At 39.8% G+C, this 17,197-nt stretch overlaps 5 protein-coding genes across 7 annotated transcripts in view; 1 reads left to right on the top strand and 4 right to left on the bottom strand.

The window, feature by feature from the left end:
* LOC108114577 (junctional adhesion molecule A) overlaps positions 1–10,584 on the bottom strand; it is a 98,599-nt gene extending 88,015 nt beyond the window's left edge. For 2 of the 3 annotated variants that reach the window (XM_017225629.2, XM_017225631.2), the window contains exon 1: positions 9,373–10,584. The gene's annotated coding sequence lies outside the window, so the exon portion shown is untranslated. Of the gene's footprint in view, positions 1–1,046; positions 1,098–9,372 lie in introns of those variants that run through there. The other variant, XM_017225630.2, reaches the window with a different exon arrangement.
* Positions 10,585–11,123: 539 nt separating this feature from the next.
* On the bottom strand, positions 11,124–11,827 carry LOC108114588 (N-alpha-acetyltransferase daf-31). The gene has a single exon (XM_017225644.2). The coding sequence runs from the start codon at positions 11,825–11,827 to the stop codon at positions 11,237–11,239; it is 591 nt and encodes a 196-aa protein (XP_017081133.1). The 3' UTR covers positions 11,124–11,236.
* Positions 11,828–11,871: 44 nt separating this feature from the next.
* Positions 11,872–12,789, bottom strand: LOC108114589 (small integral membrane protein 13). Its single transcript, XM_017225645.2, has 3 exons — positions 12,740–12,789; positions 12,129–12,235; positions 11,872–12,029 (listed from the first exon to the last, which is right to left on the bottom strand). The coding sequence occupies exons 2-3, from the start codon at positions 12,205–12,207 to the stop codon at positions 11,872–11,874; spliced, it is 237 nt and encodes a 78-aa protein (XP_017081134.1). The 5' UTR covers positions 12,208–12,235; positions 12,740–12,789.
* Positions 12,790–13,043: 254 nt separating this feature from the next.
* LOC108114587 lies at positions 13,044–13,910 on the top strand. Its single transcript, XM_017225643.2, has 2 exons — positions 13,044–13,442; positions 13,510–13,910. Exons 1-2 carry the CDS (start codon positions 13,047–13,049, stop codon positions 13,897–13,899), a joined length of 786 nt encoding a protein of 261 aa, XP_017081132.1. The 5' UTR covers positions 13,044–13,046; the 3' UTR covers positions 13,900–13,910.
* A 52-nt stretch (positions 13,911–13,962) lies between these two features.
* LOC108114586 (caspase Dronc) lies at positions 13,963–17,014 on the bottom strand. The gene is made up of 2 exons (XM_017225642.1): positions 16,160–17,014; positions 13,963–15,210 (listed from the first exon to the last, which is right to left on the bottom strand). Exons 1-2 carry the CDS (start codon positions 16,586–16,588, stop codon positions 14,308–14,310), a joined length of 1,332 nt encoding a protein of 443 aa, XP_017081131.1. The 5' UTR covers positions 16,589–17,014; the 3' UTR covers positions 13,963–14,307.
* Between the last annotated feature and the right edge of the window lie 183 nt (positions 17,015–17,197).

Here is a 17,197-nt window from a genome sequence, read left to right as displayed (position 1 = left end):
AACACCCACAGAGAAACACATCCGTGTGAACATGTGCTGCTGACCTGGTGTTGCATAAATTAAGGCGCCCGCAATGCATCGCATTTGACATTTGAACCGCTCGACCGCCACAAAATTGGCAACTGCCATCCGCAGATGGTTTCGCCATTCAACATTTTACCAGTTTTCCCGTTTTCCCGTTTTGCACTACCCAATTTCCAGTTGCCATTTACCGTCGCGTTTTAACCCGTGCCTAAGTGAATTTTCGCACTGCAATTGACGCCTGCACACATCACGCATACGCCGTGTGCAACATGCGGGTTAATTGCGGCCGCATAAACGATTCAGACCATTGAATGCTCCATAAGGCACTCGATCGCCAAGGTCTTTAGGCTCCATAACTGATGACAAGCATTTCATTACCGAGGATAAACATTAATTTGGATTCTTTGGTTTAGTTTTGGTTACCAATTTGAGGTTTTTTTTAAATTTAAAGAGCTTAAATGCTTATTTTAGCCCTAGGAAAGGAAAGTTAAATCCTCAGAAAAAGCAAACATAACTTATTAAAAAATATATTTCTTTTACTGCTCCTCGAATATTATGAATTTTAATCAAACTTTTTTCTAGATAAAAACATTTTAATAAATATTTCCTATTTGCCTTCATAAATTCTACTAAAAAGAATCCACAAATTCAGTAAATAAACGCAAAAACGAAAAAAATTTAAGATATTAAATTTCCTTTAATTAATTTTTGCTAGTAAGCCTCCGGCAAATGTTTAAACAAAATCCTAAAAAAAAGGATCAAAATAAAAACCATTTTTCATAGCCTCTAGAAAAATGCGAAAAATATTTAAATACACCCCGGGGCGTCGTAAGGTCAACAACTTTCCCTATAAAAGCGGTTCAACTTTTGACAAAATAAATTATACAACTAGAAAGCCATAAAGTATAAAATCCATTTAGATTCGTTGTTAGCTGGCTTAATTAAATCTCAAAATTCAAATCAGGATAGTTAAAGGCCTAAACTAGTTGGCACTCAAGTGATAGCCCACACCGCCCCATTACCCTGTAGTCCATCTTTGATCCATCTGAAAGACAGATTAGGCAAACTTTATGCCCCGGGCCATTCAAATTGCTGCTTGACCCAATGGCCCGGCCCATTAAAAATCTCTTGGGTTAGAGGGTGGAGAAGGTTCGGGCCTCGAGCGCCATTATGTCCATGTCAACGTATCTGAAGGAGACACTTGCCGGCACCCTCGGTACTGGTCTGGCTGTTTGGCTCCAGCATCAGCATCAGCATCGGTCTCATCTCGAATCCGCATTAATTTACGCTCATTGTGCCAGTATCTTCGACAGCGCTCCTATGTTTCGACGCGCTTTGTTTTGCATTGTCACGCAAAGTGTTGCTTACAGTGCTCCCCCCCTTGCTCTGGTCCTTGTGATCCTGATCCTGCTACTCGTCCTGCCCTAGCTGTTGGTCGTGGTTCTGGTCCCCCATCAATCCTCCGCCTCGATGTTATCGCGCATCAACAAGGCATAATAAGGAGGGCATGCTCACCCACTTGGCTAAGACAAAAGGAGCTCTGGTGTTTGCTTCTGTTTCTCCTTTCTCACACTCTGACAATTGCTACACTTAAAAAATGGTCCATTAAAAGCAAATTATTTGATAAAAACCCTTCGTACTAAGAAATATTTGTGCATCAAAGGAAAGGGAAGAAATCTCTGTTTCTAAATTCTTAGAAAACAAAAACCTTTCTATTAAGTTAAAGTTACTTTAAATTTGTTAAATATTTTTATAACCTTCCATTAAAAAAGCTGATAATTTAGTTCGTTTAATCAAACTGTCTTTAATCTTAAAAAAAAAACATCAAACCGCGGAATTTTCTTTGCTAAAAAATTAATCAATCTCTTTATGCTTAAATAAGCCAACTCTTTTTTATAGTAATTCCTTTTAATCATGACCTTCTCATGAAGTTATTTATTTATAATTTTGTTTTTAATTGCATTTTCATTTTAATTTAATTTTATGCCTAAATACATAATCTCACAGATTGTTAAATATTAATCTTGTGGTCTTTTGAGTTAGCCTAAAAGATTTTTATAATCAAAACTTAATTGCCAATAAAAAGTTAAAATGAAATTTGAATTGCTAATTTATATACAACTTTAACTTTATTAAATGATTAATTTTTGATTGAAATCTTATTTTCTTTCAGTGCATCTAACTTGTCGCCTTTCCTTTGGTTAGGCATTTGCACCCAGCTTGACTTTTTTTAATATCCCTGATATTTGCGCCTGTTATCATTCGATGGATGCGATGCCGCCTGTGGGCCTCCTGGTGTGCCTAGTTGTTAGCCATCCATTCTCCAACCCCTAGATGTCCCCCTAAAAACCAACCGTCACACTCCTCCCCGCCCGCCTCACTTTCCTCCCACTGCTCTTGTTATTCATGTCGTCATTTCCTATTGTCGTCGTCGCTGTAATTGTTGTTGCCATTCTGGTTTCAGTCGTCGTCCTACATGCGCGCCCAGCAACTTGTTTTCATTTTACGCTTGCCTGCCGCCTTTCAGCCGCTACCCCTACCTAACCCCTCCCCCCCCCCTTTGCCACACCCCTCCTTTTTTTGCAGCCCCCCTGGTAGGCGACCCACCAGCTGTCGTTGTCATTTTGTACAATTTTGCGCTCTGATTTTTAAATATAATCCAAAAGCAACGCTACTGCTGCTGGTTTGCTATCCGCATCTATGCACTGGAAATAAAATTATAAACTAATTAATTTTAAATAAATTTAACACTATTTAATTATAATCTTTAGTTTCTCCTAACTTGCAGTTCATAAAACACAATTCTTTTATTTAATAAGAATATTTGAAAAAATATTTCCATTAATTTCTAGCATTTCTCTCTGTGTATTTCTCTGTGAATTGTTGGGTGGTTCAAGTCACGCGATATCGCGAAATCCGCTTTAGCGGAAATCTAATTGCACATCATCTCTCTGCCGCTTTTCCTTCTGATTTCCCCGTCGCTTTCCCGACGTTTCCCGCTTTTGCCATTTGGGATGCTGGCTGTGGCCGTAGGCTGATTTTAACATAATGCTTTTTTAAATGCAAAGTTACAAACACTCGCTTGTTGCCCGCTGCTACGGCCCCAAAGCGACCCCGCCCCATGCCACGCCCCCTCTTCCTGTGTCCCTTCCCCTTCCCCTTTCCCTTCCCGTTCCTCATCTCCTGTGTATTAGCACATTTTATGGCATCGTCCGCAGCCAAACAGCCAGCATGGCATTAGCATAAAGCAGACACAAAAGGCGAAAAGGAATAAAATAAAACAAGTTGGAAATATTCTCTGCCCCTTGGAAAGTCTCGAATTCCTGATACCCCCCACCAGCTAAATCAGCTTAAACTAGAATCGTATTAAATATTTCACAGAATATTTATTTATCCTCTTTTCTAATAGTTAACCAGCCTGAATAATGGAGGGAAATGGAAATTGAACCAAATTTAATTGGATTATCGTTCATGTGCGACTAAGACTTCCTTTATGACGTTATCATAATCATAATCATCATTATTGTTAATTAGAAAATTTAGGCAAATTACAACTTAAGCCTTGACAGAATTTTGAATGCTAAAATGAGACTCCATTAAATAATAAACAGCTTAAGATAACTTTCGGCTGCTGACTAACTCACATGTTTAGCTGTAGCTATTAGATTGGAAATTCATTGTCTGGAAAATATCCCCTTTCTTCTTTAATTGAACGCCTAATTAAGCTCCTAATTTAGCTGCTTTCCAGGGTATTATTGCCCCTCTACACATATTTTTATAAATTAATTTGCGGTCCTCTTGACATTTGACTTTCCTCATGTGGCCCCATGTCTTCTTTTAATTAATGTAAATATTTTGCCTGCTCAGAGCGCATATACGCGACGTGAAAGCTCTTGACATTAATGCATTTTTAGTCAATGTTTGGCCATAATCAAATTGCAGTCAATGTTTCAATAAACCGCCCCATTGACATCGAATTTCCATTCCATATTTGGGAATAAACATTTGCCAGGACACAAAAACCGAAATGCAAAACTAAATTTTAATTAACTGCTGTCAGTGAAGTTGGTATTGCCAAGCGGGTAACCCAACGCAAAATAGTTTTCTGAACATTTCGGACAGGTAAGCGTGTCAATAAATCGAGTAAACATTCTGCCACACGAAACGAACCGCAAACAAATTCTCGGTGTTGCAGCTTACAGAGTCATCAGTTTCACACTGATTTTGCGCAATTACTTTTGGCGTACAAAAGTTGCCAACTAATTTCGCGACGGGTGTGTGTGTGTGTGGGAACATTCCCCATCCGAAAAAGGCGCGGATATTCCACTCCTTTTTCGCTATTTTCCTGCATTCCTCTTTCTATTTTTCCCAGGCCGGCCGGCAACGTGGCGTATGAGCAATATTCGGGCAAATTGAGCATTTGATTTGACTGGCAAACGTCGCCGCCAACTGCCTTTGACAGCAGGCATCAAGCTCGAGAGCAATCGAATAAGGAATACCAGAGTAGAAAGTGGAAAGCCGATGGAAAAAGGTTCAGAGGTCTAGGGGAAAATGCTGAATAAAAGAGGAGCGAGAAAAAAAAAGGAAGGCTTCAATGTGACACTTTTCCTTTTTTCCTTTTCCTTTTTTTTGCCTGCTCAACGCCATTTCCATTTACGTTGTTTACATTTTGCCAAGGCGTGTTTTTTTGCAGCCAAAAGGCAAACGACACCCGCCGCTCGATGGGATGCGATGCGGGTCATGTAATGGCCATGGCCATGTCGCATAGGTGGGCCTAGGATAATGCACAGCGAGAAAATCCAACAGCCAACTGGATAAACGGCCAAAGATAACGCCATTTGTGGGAACTTAGCCCACCTGCTTGAGTGGGTTAACCTATTCATTGAATCAGACACATTTTTGGGACTCGTAGTCTGGAAAATCGCTTAAATTAAGTTTTCGATGAAAGATATGGTTGAGAGGTATAAGTACACTTAGAAAAAAGGTGTGTCATGCACTTATAAAAGTAAATTTAAACGTAAATGGTTTCAAAGACAAGTCTTCAAGCTCTGAAAATGAATGCTTTATAGAGTATAACATAGTCTTTAAAGTTTCTTTTAATAATTTCTCTCAGTGCACTTGACGTTAACTGTGACACCAGCGATAACCGAAGTTTTGCTTGTTTTGTACTCAACCCAGAAGCATCGAGAGAGTTGCGTGTTTATTTTTTCCACCTCAGACTCACTCCAATTTTCCTTTTTTTTTGTCACTTTCAGCTAACGGTGGGTGGTATGGGTGGATATTGGGTGTATTTTGGATGTATGTTTCCCAAAAAAAAAGGAGGAGAAGAATAAGAGTGTATTAAAGAAACATCTGGCAGACCGCCCCCAAGGCAACGCCTTTTTCCTTCGTCCTGCTTAAATTTAATTTAAAGGCTCAAGCGGAGGACAAGCCATTGCAAACAAAATCGGGGGCGTTGGCCCTATTTATGGGCGTGGCTGCAGCGGCATTGACACAACATTGAGCATCAGAAATTAGCGTGACCGAGCCTTAATTGTGGACCAAATTTTGGGGGGGGAGGCCTTTGTTGGGCGAGTTGGGCCTCGTAAGGACGGCTTGAGATTTAGTGTAAACAGGCAGCAAGTCAGGGGCCAGTCGGAAGTTTGCTCAGACCACTCCGGGGTGGCATCAAGGGGTTAAGGCCTTTGCTGAACCCCCCGAAGGACCTTTGTCAGATTTAAACACTTTCGGACACTTGAGCTTGGCCCCCGAATATTGAGACTTCACTTTAAATTAACATAATTTCTCCTTTTCTATGTTCGAATTCCTTTTATATTTCCTGTGTTAGCCCAAGACCCTTCGATCGTAATAGAAAATAATGCGCTTTGTATTTCGACCCGTTGATGATTATTATAAGTTTCGTTTCGGTCGCACTTTTTATTGCTTAACCTGGGTTCCTCCATTAACCGAAATGAGTGCAATTCAAAATAATATCCAAAGGACCCAACTGGGATGACACTTTTGGACGGAAACCAGAAACTTTGCCTCCCAGCAGGACATTGCCGTTGATTGTTTTGCAAAAGATTTTCTGATTCTGATTCGCACCCGGGATTTTTCCGGCCTTCGTATGGGGATTCCCGTTCATTGGGAACTTTTTTTTGGGGGGATGATAGGGGGGGGCAACAAAAATCATAAATCTTTTTAATTTCATTGATCAAGTTTGGCCGGCAAAAAGTTTTCGGCCTGCCCCAAAGGAAAGTTTCGCACTCGACTCCCTTAGGATATATTTTGCCTGACATTTAAATCGATGGCAGATAAATATTAAACTTAAACTTCCAATTCATTGCTGCAAAATTATGTGTTGCTTGAGCTGCTGGATTTTGCTTTTTGTTCGCTTGATGGAGCAGCAATAAAAAATCATATTTAATGGGGAACAACATCTCCGCAGGGGTTACAGGAAAACATGGCGGAACCGGAAAATAAATAAATGCCATCGAATAAACAATGGCCGAATGGCGATTGGGTATAGTTGTGGCTCCTATGCTCCCGATAAGGAAGCTTATAAATTGAAACAAAGTGGACAGTGATTGCAAAAATTAATGGGCCATGCAGTCTGACCCGAAAAAGTAACTTTCCCAGGGATACTTACAAGGTTAAAGTGCGGTAAAAGATGAGGAAAAGCTTTGCCCCTTCTGGAAGTTTTAAGCCCTAAGTTCATACCTCTACCAAACTATTTTGTAAAATATTTTTAAGGGTAAATTAATTATCTAAATCATTGTATTAACAAGAATTAAATACAACCTGCATCTTCAAAATAAGTCCCATCATTAGTTTTCAAGAAAAACTGGTCAACTTTTTATGAACATGCCACATCCCGTCGCATGAAAACCCTGATTTCCCGGCTCGTGCAGCACAACAGCTTTACATATTCTCACTCGTTAATAACTTTTCATGTTGTAGCAGAACAGCATCCTCGCTGTGTTCCTGTAAATAACTTCTGAGAAAATGTTTGCGGAGTAAGGAAAACTTTTCGATTGTGGCAATCGTTCCTTGGGCGCAAGCCCACGTGCATTCAGTACCTTCGATTGCGGAATTGATTTAAGAACTTCAAAAGGAAAGCAGGGCAAAAATGTGTAATGAAAACGGTGATTTTCTTTTCAAGCACCTAACGGAAAACTATTAACAGCTGGAGTATACCGCTCGGCATGAGTAACGCAATAAGTCCAATGGAAGCGATTGAAAAGGACTCAGTCTGGACGCAATCTCTCCATTCAAAAGGGATTTAATATATACAATATTCACAATGAGAATGAGCCTGTTTTTTTCTTAAATCATTTTTCGCATCGTTTAAAAGGCATTTTCATGGCGTCCTTTTACGAGTTGGCTCTCTCATTTAAGAAATATTTAATATCAAGAAAATGAATAATAAATGCAATTTGCAGTTAGCTCTATTTCTTGTTTTGCTGCCACCACCGCCATTGCCGCCGCCTTACTTATGATGAGTCTTTGTCCTCCAATGGCCCAGTCAGAGAATTAATTACGCTGCTGAAAGTTGATCCCCAGCATAGATGGTGAATGCGGATACGGATGCGGATGCGGAAGCCCTTGTGCCAATGCGACCACAACTGACCCAGTTGTTTAATTGAATTGAAGCCATAAACACTTTGGAGTAGAACCACCAACACAGTCGCACACAGAGCGAGGAGTGAGCGCGTCGGGAATGAAAAATGGCCACGGCCAGGAGCTCTCCCTAAATAACTTTAATTAGTAGTGCGAATGCGGCCATCAATCACCTTTGCCCGTTTCCAGGATACAGAGAGAGAGAGAGAGCCAGCGGAAACGGAAATGGCAAGCGGAAACGCCAGCGGAAGCCACGTGGCCATTGCTAAGCATTTTGACAGCTGTGCCTGTCGCTTATGCAACAAAGCACACGCTCACAGGCTTGTGCAGTGTCCCGAAAAGTAACGATCTGAGTTTGGTAATGAAAGTTGTAAGTTAGGATTTACATATGTTAAAGACTTAGGTTTTTATCTCAGCTTAAACTTACTTACTACTTTTAAGGTATTTTTAATGTATTAAAATATTAATTCATAGAAAATGTTTTCAAATATAAAAGCTCTTTATTTGAGAGCTTAGTTTAAGGATTATTTAGGAGATTTAAAAACAACAAAACCGAAGTTTCCTAAATCTATTTTATTCATAAGATTGCATACATTTTTACTTAAATCCAAGACTTAACTTTTTCACAGATTTTCATATTCCTTTCTTGAGCAGATCTTACTTATATTTTTTCTTTGTGCATCCATGCATTCCGATGTCTACCAGGAATTAAAAATGAAACTAAGAAAGCAAAGAATTAATCAAATTGCAAATTTCATCAGAATGAATGGAATAAAAAGAAGGAAGCGAAAACGCAGATGTGGCGAACGGAGGAGCTGCTGGCTTGCTGGCTTTTTCAGCGAGTGCCAGGCAAAGTTGTTGACATCTTCTGAGCCAACACGTACCGCCAGCACCAACAAAAACACACACACAAACACACAAAAAGTAGTAAACACTTGACGGGAGCAGCGGCAACAACAACACGAACAAACACAGTGGCACACTAGTGGCAAAGAGAAAGAAGGACCAGAACTGGAGCTACAGCAAATGTTTGCTTAAAAATGATGCGAACCCCACGAGAAGAAGTGGAATTTTGGGATGGAATGGGATGGTATGGTTTTTGGATGGGGATTGCGGATGCTTCTTCTGCTCCTGACAGATGCAAGACGCGTTGACAGTGACAAAGACAATGATGACGACGATGGTTATGTTGGGGCTCATCATCATGGCTGATGTGGGAATGAAGTGGTGGCGGTGCTGGTGATGGAAACGAAGACGGAGGCCAGGCCAGCATTTGGCATAATCCTGCTGACAAAATGTCATTACACCATCTACATAGCAAAGTTGCCTTTTGAAGTTTTCCCGTACAAAAGGGGGCAATGCAAGCTTAAATAAATAAATACACTACCCGCTGTCAGCGAAAGTTCATACGGTTAGCATGCCTGTATATTTCCATATTAAGTGAACAGAAGTTTTCAGGAAATATTTGTGCAAATTACAGTCATATTTGAGTAACACTAAAAGAATCTAGCAGTTCTTTCTTAACTTTTATTAAAAAAATTGTGGAATTTAGTTATTATTAATTTGAAGTTTTCTCTATTGGTACTTTTAGTTCACTTACTTAAGGTAAGAAAACTTTTAACTAATAAAATAAATAATAAAATAACGATAAAAAGATATCAAAAATAACCAAAATAAAGTGTACAAAAATTCAATTTGTATCAATATTTATAGATATTTATAGACATACTTCCGGCGCTGTTGACTTACCACAAATTTCTGTGACTAGTCCTTGTTCCGGAGTCTGTTTCGGCTACAGTTATTCCACTTTTCCCCAAGAATCGGCAGTCACGCGAGTGACTGAGTCATTGACAAATGGCCAGGGAGCTGCGCTGCTATTGTTTTATATTTTTATTTTATTTTATTTTACTTCTCTACGTTTTACTGAGCACTTTTCTTTTAGCTGTTTTCCCCCGCTTCCACGCGAATTGGCCTAGTTTTGTAGTCTGGTATTTGGATTCGGTGTTGTTTTTCGGTTCGGTTTTCCGTGTGTTTCGTAGGCCTGCAGTTTTGAGTTACTTGGCACTTGTCTAATGCCTTTGTCTGCCTTTCTTTTGCTTTTCTTATGCTTTTATCATACTTTTCTGCCAGACGGGCGACGCAGTGTCTTTGCTTGCACTTGAGTAACCGTTATCTAGGATGGTGTGCTAGTGAATGTGTGTGTGAGTGTATATTTTGTGCGGTTGAATTAGCGAGTGAGACACGAACTTTTGACCCCGTTTCGACAATAACAACACGAGAAGAGCGGAGGCTTGGCTTCTATTCTCCGGCTTTTTGAACCACTGGCCGGCTTTTTGGCTTTTCAACACTGAATACGTTTATAGTTATGTCCGTTACTGTTTTTGGGGCTACTATGGTAAGCTTGAATAAGAGGTTTTTTTGGAGTGGCTTCCCTGTTATTGATTTAGCAGGGCGTTATTGCTGGAATAAAAATAAACTACAGCCATTTTCCTTTTGATTTGTTTTGCCAATCAATTTTCTTCCTTTTAGTAGAATTACCGTTAAGAACTTTTCATTATTTTCATTTTTATTTGATCAGCACACTCAATGAATGTTACAAATCGGTTAAATTTATTGTTTTTCCGGCTTGTTTATTGATTTGGAATAACGTTATTGCACGAATAATAATAAATTGCAGTCATTTCCGAATCGTTTTTATTTTTGTAGCCAATCAGGAGTTACTTTAAAAACACTTTTCTCTTCTACTACCGAAAAAAGAGCGGAATTACCGTTAAGGCTTTTTAGCACTTTTCACTATTATGGCTAAAGTTTCGGTTTGGGTTTTGCGCACGTTTTACGTAGCTAGCCGATAACTGATAAAACATCCGTTTACATGACGTTTTTGCTCAGCCAGCGCCTCACGAACTGAACTCAAAAAACTTGGAAAATACGCGAAAAGCCAGCATCTCGGCTCAGCTGTGATTGCGGTACATTCGCTCTCGCGCCTTCTCTCTCTTTGGCGCCATCCGGAAAAGTACCGTTCTCCACGTGTCGGCCGAACAGCTGTTGCCGCAGATGTTTCACTAAGCATGCGCAAACGGAGCTGTCGTGAAAAACTGGGAAATATTTAAAGCTTTGTGACTGGAAAATCTTTGAATTGGGAACAGTTTTTGCTCAACCATAAAGGTTTTTCCACCAACACGTCACCTACAACTTAAAAACCTACCGAAATTGGACCCAAAAAGTTGGCGCGAAAGTCAACACTTCGCACATAAAGGCATCTTTCCGCTTGGCCAACTTTTCGGGCCAACAAACTTTTCACATTACAAAAGGTCCACATTTTTTAACCCACATTTGGCATCAATTTGCCCATTACATAGGGCTAAGGGACCTCTATCGCTCTGATGAGAAGGGGTGACATTTTGAAATAATTTTGAAATTCAAAATTAATTTACCGAAGGTAAATTACAAGTTTTTTTTTAACCATACTTAACCAACCTTTTTAAAACAACTGATTTTTTGTCATTACTTCTGTTTAATTTTAGTTACGTTTTATATGTTAATTAATTACAAAACCCTATGCATAAAAATGCAAAAAAACGTCGAAACCCGCATGAGCCTGCAGCGTAAGTGTTCAGCAACAATGGCCATCATGACCGCTATGGTTGTGCGAATGACCATGACCACTAGATCTGTGAGCCGCCTTGTCCTCTTCCTCGCCCGCCTGCTTCGAAGCCTTGGCTTGATCCTCGTCGGCAAACTCGCTGAGGTCACGACGCATAGCGTAGGCATCTTCGCCATCGGCATAGTACTTGGGCTCCACCTCAATGATCTTAAACTTGAGGGCGTTGGTGTACAGGTTCAGGGCAGCCCGATTGCTCTTTCTTACGTGAAGGGACACGTACTGAGCATTGAAACACTCGACCATGGCCTGGGAGGCCTGGTCCATCAGCTTCTGGGCCAAACCCAATCGACGATAGGAACGCTTTACTGCTAAAGAGGTAATATGCCCATGACGACTCTCCTCATTCGGCTCGGGCTCCTCCATTTTGGCCAACACATAGCCCACAATACCGCCCTTGTCGTCCTCGGCCACGTAACTAAGCTGAGGCCATGTGAGTCCATGGTAAAAGTAATATTTCATCTGATAGTTTTCAGGCAAGCAGAGCAAATTGCAGTGCTGCATGGTCATAAGGTCCTCCGGTTTTGCGCAGCGGATGTTCATGGTTGGGCTGTGGTTATTTGATCTCCTTTTCGCTTAACTGACTCTTAATCTCGGCGAGCTTTCCTAGCTCTACCGTGCTGCTGTCGGTGAATATTCTGATGATCCCAAGCGATTTGCTGCTGCTCCTCTGGCTCCTCTTGACCCAACAGTTCCCGAACCAAACGAAATTTCGATAGAAAAGCCTTCCAGATAAGGAACCAGCCTGCAAAACAAAGAGAAATCAAATTTTTAGATGAGTTGTTGTTCGGGGTAATGAAATTCGACTCCAAGATAGCATGATCGTCTGCGGGCGCCTGCTTACCCAACAAAATAATTGCTGCGACGATGCTAACAGAGGCTAATATGGTGAAAATGAAAACCAAGCCCGTTTGCAGGGACATTCTAACGGGTTAGCTCGAAATCAGGAAACTATAAACATTAAACTATAAGTTGATTATGAAATAATAACATTAAACTACTAGTAAAAAGTTTTGCTTTAAGTCTCTGCCAGTCATTTAAATATTTCTTCACCGATTTTCATGAATTGCTGACTATCACAATAAAAAACAGCTGTAATTAAAGTGTGACCGTTTGTCAGTACTGACAAATAACAGGGCTCCAACTTTGCAACAAAAAGCTAAATTTTGATATATAGGAAAAATTTAACAAAAAACACCGAGTAATAAGTTGAGAGTTTAATGAGTTAATTGGTAACTTTCTAATAGCCAGAAATGTTTTCTTGGTTTCACTTTTATTTAAAAAGTTTGCACCTCTTGTAACTTATGATGCCACCAAAGAGCACATGAGGTTAGAAATTTCACAAAGCAGTCTGCACAAACTGCTTTTGATTTGTAAACTATAATAGGTCATTATTAGCGACTCGCTAAGAATACATATTGTTCCACATTTGACTTAGTTTTATTTAATATCCACCTTGCTGTTTAATTTATTTATATTCGCGAACGAGCACACTTCTTGCACACCGGCACCAGTATAACCAAGTTCGTTGAAGGAGAAAATACCACACATATACCGATCATAATTTGGCCTTAATACTGTATGGTTTTGAATTCTCATTGAAAAATTCTAAATTATCATTTTTAGTTTAAAGATATGAAAAAATATGAGGTCTTTCATTCTTTTTTTTTTAATTAAATTAAATCTTACCAAATTGTCATTTTTCAACAAAAAACAAAAATATACCAACAGTTAGATGTACTAAAAATACCGCTTTTGATGTATGCATGCTAGAACAGCTGTTCGACTAAAAACCATTTACCTGGGCAAACATAAAGCGATTAATGCAATAAACAAAACTAAAATGCAGGAATTTTCGGCTAAGCGTGACGCATTGTTCGCATGCCTCGATGATGCAAGCAAAGAACTGAGGGGGACTGCCTTGGATCAGAGCAAGGCCAAGTCGTTTTCCATCAACGCTCTCGATCGGGGAAACAAATCCGGAAATGGGTCCGGATCCGGACAGGTGATGAACTACCGCCACGGCCGTAGCATTGATGTTGGCCTCGATTCGGAGGATGGCAGATTACGGCGAATGCGGGGAAAAGAGAGCATTTTCAAAAAGCCCGAACTTCCCATTGGTCGCTGTCTGAAGCCGAGGAAAACTCCAGATTACCAGGTGAAATACATATATCCTCTATTGCAGTTCAGGTTCTTACTTAAGTAATTCCTTATCCATTTGATAGGTAAACCCCCACAAATGGAAGAAGTATTCCCTGTCCGATGTCGACATTTCGGATCAGAGCAATTCCGCCGCCGCCCTATCTTTTCTCCGGCAAATGGATGCACAGCGTGAAGCTGAAGGAGATCATGACTCCCATCATTCAGATGGAAAAATAGAGTTCAAGAAAACCAGCAAGCTCAATCGAAATCTCAAAAACCTCAAACAACAGGAGATGGAGGATGTGGAGCTGGATAAACCACAGTTAAGAGGCTCCAAACTGGTGATGCCCGAGTATGTGATTGGCCAAAAGTCACAGAAACAAAAGAAATCCAAGGCCAAATCGAACCAAAGTCGTGCCACTGGTAAGCTACAACTCTCTCACTTGGCAGAGGAAGATGAACAGGATGAATAGGTTATAACTTATATTCCTAGGATTACATAATAAGTGCACCATAAAATTTTAAGAATGTAGATATACTTTTACTCTTTGTTTATTTTGTAAATTTAATACAAACTCTAAAATCAGACTGGAAAACTGCTTAACATTTTGCTTAATAGTTCGATTTCTTAAATCTGGCTGTGTATATATACTGGAATTGCTGTTTTATATATCTCTTAATTTTTGTTCTTAAATTTGTGGCAATTATCACATAGAAAGACTTAAATTCGAAGACCGAATAGGAGTATTGAGTTGAGCACACATATATAGCACGCGAGAACAAATTGACATAAATGCGACGATAGAAACACTAAAATACGGTATTAAAAAATGCAAATATTTGGTCGGGAATGATTTCATCTTAGTCAGTGGCTAATGGGTCTACTCTCTGTAGAATCCGGGGTTGAAGTAGAGTTTCTTGTTGAAGCCAAGATTTTCATAGGCGCCCGTCTGCATGGAACCTTTTTTGGTGCGCATGATGCCCACGGAGGCGTTCGTCTTCTTAAGGATATCCTCAAAATTTGTGTTGTGGGCATGCTCGGCCATTATGTCGCAGAACTTCTGAATGTACCAGCTACCCGTCTCGGGATCCCTGTGAGTAACAAAGCCCGGTGTATTGGCATAGCAGACGAGAGTGTCCGCCAGAGTTGGCACATTTACGGTAACGTTGGATACACCCTCCGTTTCGATCTCAGGCGTCTCCTCTTCATGCAACATAGCCAATGTGTTCGAAGGACTCATAGCATGTTGTCCCAAATCGTGATGATCACCGCGGCAAAAAGGGAAGAGTAGCACCTTTGGCTTATGCACCAAAAACGGACTAATATTGGCCTGGAAATGATTCTTGATCGTTTGCATATCGACCACGGATCCATCGAAAAACTCCACCTTATCAACTTGGCGGACACGGCTGCCGTGTGTCATCAATGCCATTACGAAACACTCGGTTTTCTGCGCATACTCTGAGGAGGTGAGCTTCTTCAGAATGTCAAAGAACTGATGCTGACTTAGATTTTCGAAGGCAAAAATGGTAAAGCCCAAGTCGTGGTATAATTGGATCAGCGAGTCGCTGTCCATATCGGCACCATTTCGTTTGCGCTTGGGATCGGGGAAATCAACAATATTCACCATAAACAAAATACCGCGGTTGAAACGGGATTGCATTTTATATGTGCCCACATTATCATCCGTGTAAATCTTGTCCGATTTATTCACCAAACGACGGGGTTTAACGTCGGGATTCTCGTAAGGTATGAGCTCTCCAAGCAGTTCGTCCGAGGTCTTCTAAAAAATGCAATGGGAAAGAAGATAGAAAAGATAGGGAATGATTAATTTTTAGTTTCTGAAGAGGTCTCATTATATACTATATACTCTGTTCTGTAATTCGATTACTACGCCATAAAGTGAATAATTCGTTAGATTCTTGAATTTAAAATGCAATTTAAAAGCTTCCCAGTCAACAGGTACATCCTACTAAGTGGTAAAGAAGCCCTTAATTTACTTGATAGGTAAGTCACTAGATAGTATCACTAAACCGCTTACATTCCTAGTCAGTTTATAGGAAGCAAAAGTTATTATTTCGTGATAAACACCAAAGTTGGCTAGGTCTGTTTATTTATTAGCAAGCTTTCATAATTTTGATCTATAAATAAACCTAATAAAATGTGCTAATTGAAAAAGGTGTCATTTACTCTTGATTATGTTCACTTAAGAACCAAATATGATGGCATGACTCTTTTGGCAAACATTGTCTTAGGACAGAACTAAATCTTTAACTCTTTTCCTAGCATTATTAACAAATATTATAATATTCTTCAAAATTTGAAACAGATTGAAAAGTCTGACACTTCACTGATAAGCATGTATGTACTTTATATAAAAACAGTGCATGAACTGACGAAGCACACCGGAAGTGCACGTACAAACAAAGATGATTCCATGATTCAGGAGAAATGTTATCGAGCTATTTTATTGCTTCCTAAACCACTCCACATTATCTAGAATGAAAATATATGTTTGGAGTCGCAAACGTGAAATCATATCATATTTTGCCCTAAATGTATTAACAAAACTACACATGACCATAATAAGCTTGTGAAATTGAACAAAAACCAGTTTTTTAGAATATTCGGTTCAATAACCTACTTCGCTACAATTTCACCATTAGGCTTTTCTGAACAACATGAAAGTTTAAAAAAAACATTATTTTACATTGAAAACCTAAGGAGCTCACCTTGCTAAAACAGGGTCCTTCCAATGACGGGGTGTCCACAATATCTGCCGACCTGCGACTGCCCCTTATTGAGATTATGGGTGGCCTTGAAGGGGAATCATCAACCGATTCTAATAGCTTAGCCGCATCCAAACAGTTAATTTCTTGCAGGGCTGTTATCAATTGGTTGTAGGCAGTGGGACCCCGCTTGGTGATCTTTATGAACAGCCGACGATGATTCTCCAAACTCACATCATCGTCGGCCATGTTAAATTGTCGACCCTTTAGATCCTCGATATTTCTTAACATCTGATTGGACAAGATCTTCAATCGGACGCATTTGGCAGCCAGAAGACCGTAATTAGTCGTTTTAACCAACACATTTAGATTTTTCAGAATGTGCTCCCGATGCTTATTCAGCATTCCAATCTCGTTCTCCGACGACTGCATTCCGGATATAATTTTGTTTTACGTTTTTGGCAACTCCAAGGATATGTGTAAAGGCAGTGATCAATTTCCAATTGGCAGTGAGTCACCTCAAGGTTTTTCCGTAAACTGACTTCGTTTCGCGCTCGATTTGTTCTTTTCTTTGTCTCCGCTTTTTGTCGTCTTAGTATTTGTTTTTGTTCTTTTTCTTGTTTTCTGTTGGCAACAACAACAACAGCAAAAAGAATCGACGACCCTGGCAGTGTATCCTTATTTTTCCAAAAGCAAATTACCTAGTCTACATATATATTGCACTAGAAGATCCCGTCCAGGATCAGAGATCTTCGAATAAGATTTCTTTTGAAACAAAAGGATTTCTGGGCTCTTCACGCAGCCACACAGCGCGTTCGTTCTCAACTCGCCACTAATCAAAATTTTTTTAACTGTGGGTTTTGGTGTGACTGCTGCGAGGTAGACCATTAAGCCACAAAACGCGAACTCCAAATATACCTCAAATATACTGCAAATATATTTGTGATCAACATGGAGCAAAACTGCTACATTTTCTTCTGTAAAATCTGAATACAAAAGATTATTGCAAATAAAAAACTTTGTAATATATAAATGTGTAAT

Source organism: Drosophila eugracilis, unplaced genomic scaffold, assembly GCF_018153835.1.
Source record: "Drosophila eugracilis isolate 14026-0451.02 unplaced genomic scaffold, ASM1815383v1 contig_2154, whole genome shotgun sequence".
In the NCBI taxonomy this organism is placed as follows: domain Eukaryota; kingdom Metazoa; phylum Arthropoda; class Insecta; order Diptera; family Drosophilidae; genus Drosophila; species Drosophila eugracilis.
The sequence above is the reverse complement of the archived record's forward strand: the minus strand, read 5'-3'. Positions and strand labels throughout refer to the sequence as shown.